At 39.3% G+C, this 9415-nt stretch overlaps 1 protein-coding gene across 3 annotated transcripts in view; it reads right to left on the bottom strand.

The window, feature by feature from the left end:
• Positions 1 to 1348: 1348 nt before the first annotated feature.
• Positions 1349 to 9415, bottom strand: part of LOC117944226 (transducin-like enhancer protein 4) — a 33507-nt gene continuing 25440 nt past the window's right edge. For all 3 annotated transcript variants that reach the window (XM_034870839.1, XM_034870840.1, XM_034870841.1), the window contains 7 exons: positions 9101 to 9177; positions 8731 to 8980; positions 8320 to 8567; positions 7452 to 7599; positions 6304 to 6454; positions 3979 to 4055; positions 1349 to 3494 (listed from right to left, as the gene is read on the bottom strand). In XM_034870839.1, coding sequence (XP_034726730.1) covers positions 3387 to 3494; positions 3979 to 4055; positions 6304 to 6454; positions 7452 to 7599; positions 8320 to 8567; positions 8731 to 8980; positions 9101 to 9177 — 1059 coding nt within the window. In that variant the 3' untranslated portion in view covers positions 1349 to 3386. The remainder of the gene's footprint in view (positions 3495 to 3978; positions 4056 to 6303; positions 6455 to 7451; positions 7600 to 8319; positions 8568 to 8730; positions 8981 to 9100; positions 9178 to 9415) is intronic.

The raw sequence follows: 9415 nt of genomic DNA, 5'->3' as shown, positions 1-9415 counted from the left end.
GTAGCCTGACAAGCCAGACCCATATCAAGATGTTGGGTCTGGGAGCTCCCCTGGCAGTTCTCAATCCGAGAGGCGGGATAAACAGTTGTCTTTCAAATTCCCTCTACACGCAGTAGGAAAGCACTACAACCAACCAGAGCAACGATTGTTGATGGATAAAACTTTTTGCCGGAAAAACTACAAACACATCTTCCTTTTTTAAGATTGACTTCAGTGCTTATCTCCAAGTCTTCCAGAATCGCTGCCAAAGCCGATTCAAAAGACCACTATTTGCTAGCAGCAGCAGCAGCCATCTTCTTTGTTTTTAAGTAGCAGGGAATTCACGCGGAACTGTCCCAGCTCTGCCATCCTTGTGTTAAGCCCGCCCACTGACTCTATACACGATGTGATTGGCCTGACCAGATTTTGGTTTTTCCAGCTTGCATGCCAACAGAGAGTTGCTAGACTGACCCTAGCTGCAAATTAATTGTGCTGCCGCTAAGCTGCGTCTTGATTTCTAGGCTATAGAACTGGAAGATAAAGCTATAATATGTAACTCCTGAGGTTAAAATAACAATACAAGTGAGGTGAGTGCTATTTGGGCATTGGGGATTATGCAGCAGAAATGCAATAGCAAGAGCAAACCTTCAAAGCGGAAAGAAAATGCACAGTAAATAATATAGCTTGAAAAACTTGTTAATGCCACCATACTTCAAACAATCAGACTGAGACAGCAGTAGCCACGAATAGTGTATTATCCTGTGCATGTTTTAAAGTGCCCACATTATGAAAAAAATCGCCTTTTCTGGGATTTGTGGTGTTATTTTTTTGTTTCTGGTGCTTCATCACACATAAACTTGGGAAACTTCTCAATGGCACAACACTGCTACAACACACACTAGTTCACCATAATCTACAAAATAACTACTTGTATGTTCCTGTTCTGCAGGTATTCCACAAGTGCGCTCTTATATAGAAGTCTCCCAGCTAATCCTGCTTTGTACTGACCAAAGTTGGAAAAAACAGTTGCTAGCTGATGTGAGCCTTACCTATCTACTGCGCATTCGCGCCTCCCAACAACTATAGTAAAGAGGTGAGATACCTCACTCTGTAGCTAAAACCAAGACCTAAACACACAGAGTGAAAAGAGGATCTGCAACAATGTGCATTACAACAAAAATATGGTGTTTTTGGAAAGAGAAACCATGTAAACGTATTCTGGTACAACCTCAAAATACAATTATGAACCTGAAAATGAGCATAATATGGACGCTTTAAGCAAAGCGGGCAACAAAGAAGAGTTTAGTTCTGATTACTTAAAAGTGAACAATTAGACAATCAATAAAAACTGGACTAGATAATCTTTTCAAATAAAATTCATTCTTAAATGTTGTACTCAAAAACTGTATTTTCTTAAAAACCTAATAGCAGAGTCCATCACGTTTCATCTCTATGTAGTTGAACCCTCAGCAGGATGAAATGGAGTCAGAAGCGCAGCAGCATAAAGGCACTGTGTTATTTCTACAAGCAAGTATAGAAGTATACAATAGAAGTATATCCAAGAAAAATCACAAGCTTATCGTTGACCACTTGTTTTTCAGAAAAGTTTCCAAAAGTCCAAACATAGAACTCCAGGCAGGAAATGGAGAGCTGGTTGACCTCCAAACACCAATTAAACAGTTTCACTGAAATCTGTCACACAGAATCCAGTGACAAACCAGGGGAGTCTGAACTGAGAGGGCAGAACCAAGAGCAAAGGTTACACAGTAGCAAAGGGACCAAGAGCAATCTTCTGAGTTTTTTCCCGCTGGGTCACACACACACACACACGCACACACACACACACACACAGTGACTGAGCTCACACCTCCCTTGGATTTAATAGAGAGAAAAAATATTGTATTAACAGACTAGGTAGAAAATAAATGCTAAAGGTAATAGACTCAATTATTAAGTAATAATTAAACATTTTGGGAAATGTGATAATTTGCTGAGAGTTAGATGAGAAGATCTACAAACTCTCTGTAAAAGGTAAATATGGAGTTAAAGCTGGTTATCTTAGCTTAGCAAAAATCTGGCAACATAATCAGCTTACTAGCACCTGTACAGCTCACTAATTAACATGCTGTATCTCGTTTGTGTAATCTCTATGTTCAGCATGCATTTGTAATGGCATGAAAATCTGATGTTTTTCACATGTGGAATGCTGATTTCACTAATTTAGACAAACATAAACAAAAAGTGCATTTATAAAAAGGCAAATTTGGTATGAGGTATTTAAGGTGCACTATGAGTTCCTGCATGGTTTCAGCGTGATTTCATTTTTGTATCAAATCGTACGCATCTCTTCTTGATCCGGCGGCAACACTGAGCAGAGTTGATTGAGTAACGGGAGTTGTATCTGAGAGTAGCTGCTGGATAGCTGGTTTGTTGTATTTTGGTGCACAGCCTGTGCCCCTCGTGTTTGTTTGACGTTTACGACCCCAGAGTTTTCTCCCGAGACTGGGCTTTTCCACAGTGTATTTAAAGGCAGGCAGCTAGTGGAGAGATGCCCACAATTTGAAAAAAAAATGAAATTGCTCTGAAACCATGCAGCAACTCATAGTGCACCTTTAACATGAAGTGCCTGAAGGCAAGCAGGAAAAAGAACCAAAAGGTTAAAAAAAATGGCAATACTGCATTTACAGTAGTAATTCAAGCTGTCCAGGTCATTTAAAACAAAATCAAAACAATACAATGTTGGCAAATAAATGCCTTAGATATAGTTGTTGTGTGTTTTTCATGTGCATCTACAGAAATGAAAGCTAAAGATGCATTCAAGCACATAAACAGTTGCAAGGTTGGCAGAAGACTCGAAACAGAAAAAAAGGTTTTGATGAGAAACTTCTTCCGCAATATTTACAAGAACCAATGGTAACCCTTTCAAGTGTTGCCATTTTTAGGTAAGTATGTTTATGTTGTGCCAAATTGGAAGATCTCCAAATTTTCTGGTGTCAGCCGGGAATGATCCAACCACGATGTTTTTATAGCCTTAAGGTATACCAAAGTACGAAAGGAAAGCATGTGAACAACTACACTTGTGTGGTAGCTGCTTGTCTGTGCATATATGTTGGTAAAAAAGAGGCCTAAAAGTTTAGGAATGTTATCTGGCCAACAATGTCATCTCCAGATTCAGTGCACATGTACATTCATTCATCCTCATAACAACAACAAAGTAAGACAATTAAGAAGACACAAGTAAGAAGGAAAAAAAAAGAAAATCTCTGCTCGGTCCTGCGTATCCGTTTTGAAGTTCAAAAACGCTCCTGTCCAAGAGTCTGTTTGGTTTGTTCCATTCAATTTATACATTAAGAATTGTACATAGGTGTTGGTGGCACTGCTGAGTGCCTGAATAGAAGTGGTGTAGCCTAGTAGTTGACCTCGTAGACAGTTGCTTTCTTATCACCTGAACCCGTCACAATGTACTTGTCATCTATGGAGATGTCACAGCTCAGCACTGAGGACGACTCCTTTGACTGTAAGGGGAATAAAAGATGGGTGAAAATGTAAAAGGTGCACAAACTGAGAAAAAGCCAAGAAGGGATGAAGGCAATGTGTGTGGAAGATAGGTGTTTAACAGTAGACTATTTACTGTTTTAGATTATTTCGGCATCCAGTCAGTCAAAAAATATATGTATAGTGGGCAGTGACACATTTAGCTCCCACTGCAACTGTATCTTTTCTAAACACCAATAAAGGCTTCTTGTTCAAATGTGTGGGGCCCTCATATAGCCTACAGTTACTTTTACCTTTAAGATATCTGATTTTGCTGTATTCAGCACCGCCACTTGTGTGTTTAACCTTTTGTTTGACCTTCTACCTCTAAAAAGCTGAAAGGTGTTTGATGTCTTGCAATTCCATAAACTCATTACTCAATACTCTAGTAATCATATTATACTGTATTTGGCCTCTCAGCTGCCTGGATGTATGTGTTCTTGTGGTACGTTGTTCCATGCTTACCTGGAATATGCTGGCCCCATAGGGGGTTCTCCATGCGTTGAGCAGATTATCTTTTCCTGTGCTCACAAACCACTTCCCTGCAGAGGATGGCAAACTACATTAGGCCACATCAGGTAAAAATATGTGCCCTAAATTTTAATGTCTCAATTACAGTAAATGCGCTTCACAGCCTCTTTCACACATAGTTCCCCGTAGATAACCTTTGTTTTTTAGTACTCACACAAGCACTACATTCAGGAAAATTTCTGTCTTGCGTTTTTTCACACAAGCAATGGCAATGTTGGAATAGATGGGGAAACGGACAGTCCAGCAGATGGCAGTAATTCCACACTTGTAGATGTCAACCGCCATAAAAGTCAATAGAAGTAGAAGAAGATGAAGTCGTTGCGCACCATTTTCCTACGGTTTTCAGGTTGAACAACAGGTTTCCTCCGAATGGTGTGCAACGGAATTACTGCCACTACAATTTGTAGTCACAGTTCCATTATGTTTGTTATTACTATAATTGTGACTATTCATCATACCCCCAACTAGGCTTGCACGATTCGGGGGAAAATATGGATTGTGATCTTTTAGCTTAGAATTGATATCACGATTCTCTGACACAATTTTTTTCTAACAATGTGTAATGTTCATTGCACACATGTACCATAACAAAACTAAACAAATTGGCAGTACCAAACATAGATTCTTTTTGCACCTTTAGCACATTGCGCATCACCACAACCCTGTAAACATAGAGGCTTCAATAAAGAGAAGAGCGAGCATTGATGTGCTTGGGGTTTTATATAGTCTATGTTTAAAACTCACAGAAGAAAGTAGTAGCATTTGTGATGCAGTCACAGTAGTAAAATCACAGTAAAATAAAATAAGAATCAAAGTCACAATTCAGTGATTGTGAGATTAAGGTGCTCTTGCCAAGTCTTTGAGCAATGCCAAATCTGTCATGCTGTTGATTGGTTGCAATACACAGGCCATCGGGAACTGTAGGGCTATTTATTCATTGTCTCAATAGTTTAATTAAGTCCAACAAACAGGTAGTGGATTGGAGTCATATTGGATTTCATCAGGGTAATTAAGTGCCGCAGGTGTTTTGGAGGCAGGCTGTGCGCTCTGCATTCCGAGTACCTTGTCCATGTGATATTTTGTATTACCTTCGGAGGTCACTAAAATGTAGTCTGCAAAGCCTTGGGAGTGTTACAAAACATCACCCGCATGGTCAAGAGGGTGCGAAAAACTGGGCACATTTTTACGCATGGAAATTCTTTACAAGATTTACAAGAAATGTTGCAACAGCAAATTTCACTCTATATTTTCATCCTCAGCTTGTTGTTATCCATTTTGTGAATCTGTGCACATTCAAAAGAGCTTAAATAGCTCAATGTTCACAATGTAACAGGTTGACGTAACGAACTGTGGGGATTGTGCAATTTCTTTTGGGACAGACCCATCTGCTAGCAATAGGGGGTCTGGACTGAAAGCTACATGTAAAATATGCACCAAACAAGCCACTTTGAAATTTTGCTGATTTCATGAATACTCTTTATGTTTTTTTATTAATGGTTGGCCACCTTGGTTTAAATAAACCATTTGCTAAGTTTTGTCGGGGCCGAACATGGCCCAGATATACGTGTACAAGGTTGAAGACATCTATCTAGTACAGTGGTAACTATGTATTTGATTAGCCCAATCTTAATGAGAAATAATGATTCATTGTTTTGGAACACTTCGATCTAGGATTCATCAATTGCTATAGGTTGAAATTCAAGAAACAATGTAGATAGGGTAACTCTCAGTCAAACATTGAGATATTCAGTGCAAGGTAAAAGTTGTAACTGGGTGAAATATTGCCACTGTCTTGAATGATACCAGACTTTGTTGAATGAGAGAAATGAGGGGCCCCCAGCTTCTAATTTTAATGACTGAAGGGAAACTAAATCCAGTCTTAGTGGGATAAATACTTAACCAGTGCATAATGCTCAAATACTCAAATGGCAGCATTGTTTTGTTTTATAAATACATTTTTTTAACATAAGTATGATCCTACATTATTTATGTACAATACGGATAAACTGGCAGCTTCAAAATAAAACAATACGTTTTTTATTGTCCAGTTGGTCAATTTAAAAATCATCTATTTGTTCCTGCAGATAGATTTTCTAGCTTTACAATGATTCCTCTGAAAATCACCTTCATTTACATTTTTTAATCATGTCTCCTACACAAAGCTGACACATAAAAAATATATATATATATATATATATATATATATATATATATATATATATATTGTTTATAAATATGAATAAAATAGTTGATTCTTACCACAGTGAGCAAATCTGAGTGAGAGCACACAGCTTTCATGCAGGTGGAGCTGGTACTTGTCAGGTTTGGTAACATGAAGGACCTCCACATTATTGTTCTCCATCCCAACTGCCAGCCACTCGCCCGTTGGACAGTATCCCAGTGAGAAGATCTGCAACGAAGCCCAACAATTATAATGTCCTATAGTTTATTAAAAAATATAACACATAACCATCTATTTTATTAGTTTAGTCTTGAATTGTTTCAGTGCATAATGATTGTGTTTGTCTGCCAAGGTTGCCACTGATATTAACATATCTAGGGCAGGCAAATCTATGTAAAAGTCCACTGTATGCATGTCTACACCATCATTAGCATTTCATACTAATCTGTCAAAACAGATCTGTTTCAGTTTCTAAAATTGTATTTTGCCCTACTACCAGCAATCATCCATTATGATATGAGGTGCGTGAATGATTTAGTCAGTTCTCATTTTAAACAAATCATAGCAATTTTTTTTTTTACAGATAATGAAGACACCTGATGGCTTAATAAATCTGGTAAACATGGGGGGGGAGGGGTTGGAACAGATAGCATTAGCCCTCTATTGGCCATGTCTCTCCCTGTCCGCCCAGCCCTCTCTGAGCTCTCTTTTATGTACACTCACCTCCTCCTGTGCACACTGAGAATTTGAAATTGCAGTAATGGTCTATTATTGCTACTCTTCTCAATAATAGGCCAGTGTTACTGCCTGCCAGTGTTAGCATTAAAGGTTTTTGAGCACTGGGCGAAAAAAAAGAACACAGTCTGGCCTTTATGGTGGCTTAAATGTTCTGAACTGAGCGTATAAATTACTTCAATAAAGCAAAGCCAGAGAGGGTAAACACACAAACTGTATCTAGCTGTGACTTGTCTTTTCAACAATCTGTGCATTTTACTTTAAGAAGCAAATAATAATGAAACACAGTGCAATCCAAAACTCTGTTTGCTACTTAAACCTGCACATTTCTTTCCTCTCTACTGCTACACAAACTTTGGTCGATACAGACATTTAGCATAAAAATGGTGAGTATAAGCATTTCATCAGCTTGTTAAAGTGTTGGCAAATGATGCCCTCTAAAAGTGGTAGGTATAGTTGCAGCATTAATAGAAAGGGTGTATTTGTGTACCTGGGAGGTGAAGTCGTGCTGCTGCAGCTGCCGTCCCTCTCTCAGGTCCCAGGACCGCACAGTATTATCCAGGCCTCCAGTCCACAGCTTTGTCCCATCATTAGAGATGTCTATACAGCTGGCCCCGTCGGTGTGGCCCTGGAACTGCCTGTAGAAAAACACAGAGTCAGACAAGCCAAGTTAACACCCAATGGAGTGACATGTCAGAAATTATTTCACAATGTCCCACTTTAACTCAAACTCTTATAAGAATCTGTGAGAATGTGTCAGATAAAGTCAGGATTTGGGGTTGCACAGTAAGAACACACACACACACACACACACACACACACTGCATTTAAAACAACAAAGCAAAACAATAGGAATACAATATTGATTTACGGCAGTTCAGTCTCATTCCAATATTCACAAAAAATATTTTTTTTGTGTTTGTTACTAACTAGCTACTTAAATTAAGGAATAGATGGATTCAAAATAACTTGAATGTGCAAAGAGAGCAAAAAAGCCCAAGAAGGCACTGTTCATTACCTAAATATTATTAAACAATATTTACAATACAATGTCAAACATTTTTGAAAAATCATCTGCCATTTTAGGGGTGTGTTAAAGGTTAATGACATATTGTATCTTATTGATGACTGTCTTGCATTGCAAAGTATTGTGGACAAATCATTTGTGGACTTCTGGACTGGACCGTAAGACTTAAGAAGTAGGTTTAGATGCCATTGGTTGTTGTAGCTATTTTCAGTTTAATGGTACAGTGTGACGTTCCAACAACTGATTTTAAGTTGGTAAGACTTTCCAAATTTTGTTTTTATCATCCAGCAATAATCAAAACCCTCACACATCACCCTCCCCAGCTTCATACCTAACCAGAGTCTGGTTGTGAAGATCCCACACGGCTATGTTTCCATCAGAGCAGCAGGAAAAGCAGACCTTGGAGTCAGGGCTGATGGCCAGAGCATAACACGCAGGTGCTGATGAAGTTAGTTCAGCCTTGATTCGTGGAGTTGGTGTTGCCAAATCCCAGATTGACAAAGTACTCGCCTCGCCCCCGACAATGAGAGTCCGCCCATCCGGAAGCAGCCGACAGGAACGGATGTAGTTATCTCTGTTCTAATGTACCAGATGCACAGAAGTACTTTATTTACTATCATTATAAAAGCACCAATGCCTAAACTAGTTGCTGTTAGCAGGTAACAGGTTAAACAGTAGAAAACATAATCTGTGTTTTAACCATGAAGTCACATTGCATGTATGTTAGGGTCATTGCACTCACAAGGCAGTCCAGCTGGGATACAGGAGTCTTGTTTCCCGGGTGACTGATGTCCCACACCTTGACACAACCCTTGCCGCCGGTGTAGACATGACGCGTTGGGTTACTGATGGTGACAGCACAGACCACCTCCCCGTGGCTGAGAGTATTGATCTGTCGTGCGTGGCGAGGGATGCCCGGGCCAATCAGTGCATCCGGAGGAAAAGGCACAGGCTGCATTTGTCCATCAGCGCTGACATGAAAGGAGTAAGCTCTAGAGGAAAGAAAAGAGTCACGTGGAGAAAAGAGAGGTAGACAAGTGGGCAAAGGTACATGCAAATGTTGCAAAGAAGAGGAAATAAATGGAGATTTATTAAACAGAGAGGAAACATACGGTTTTCCACCAGGAATGCCCGAGAGGTTGGGAGGAAGTCCAGGGACACGTATGTGGTGGTGAGGATCAAATCCCACCTAAAGAATACAGGTTTAGAGTACAATACAGATCATCACACAAAGACTAGAGCTGTTGGTAGCTGCTATCATGATCAGTGTCTATATTTCTGTTATATATTCTCAGTAGGAAGGTTTTCCTAAAGCCAATTTGTTGACATGCTGAATGCTTACATTTCTCACAATAAAATAATACACATTCTTCCATAATTATGTACAGTATCACATACTGTATATATACAATTATTACTATAATTGA

This window comes from Etheostoma cragini, chromosome 5, assembly GCF_013103735.1.
Source record: "Etheostoma cragini isolate CJK2018 chromosome 5, CSU_Ecrag_1.0, whole genome shotgun sequence".
NCBI lineage: Eukaryota > Metazoa > Chordata > Actinopteri > Perciformes > Percidae > Etheostoma > Etheostoma cragini.
Note: the sequence above shows the minus strand (reverse complement) of the source record. Positions and strands in the feature narration are given on the sequence as shown.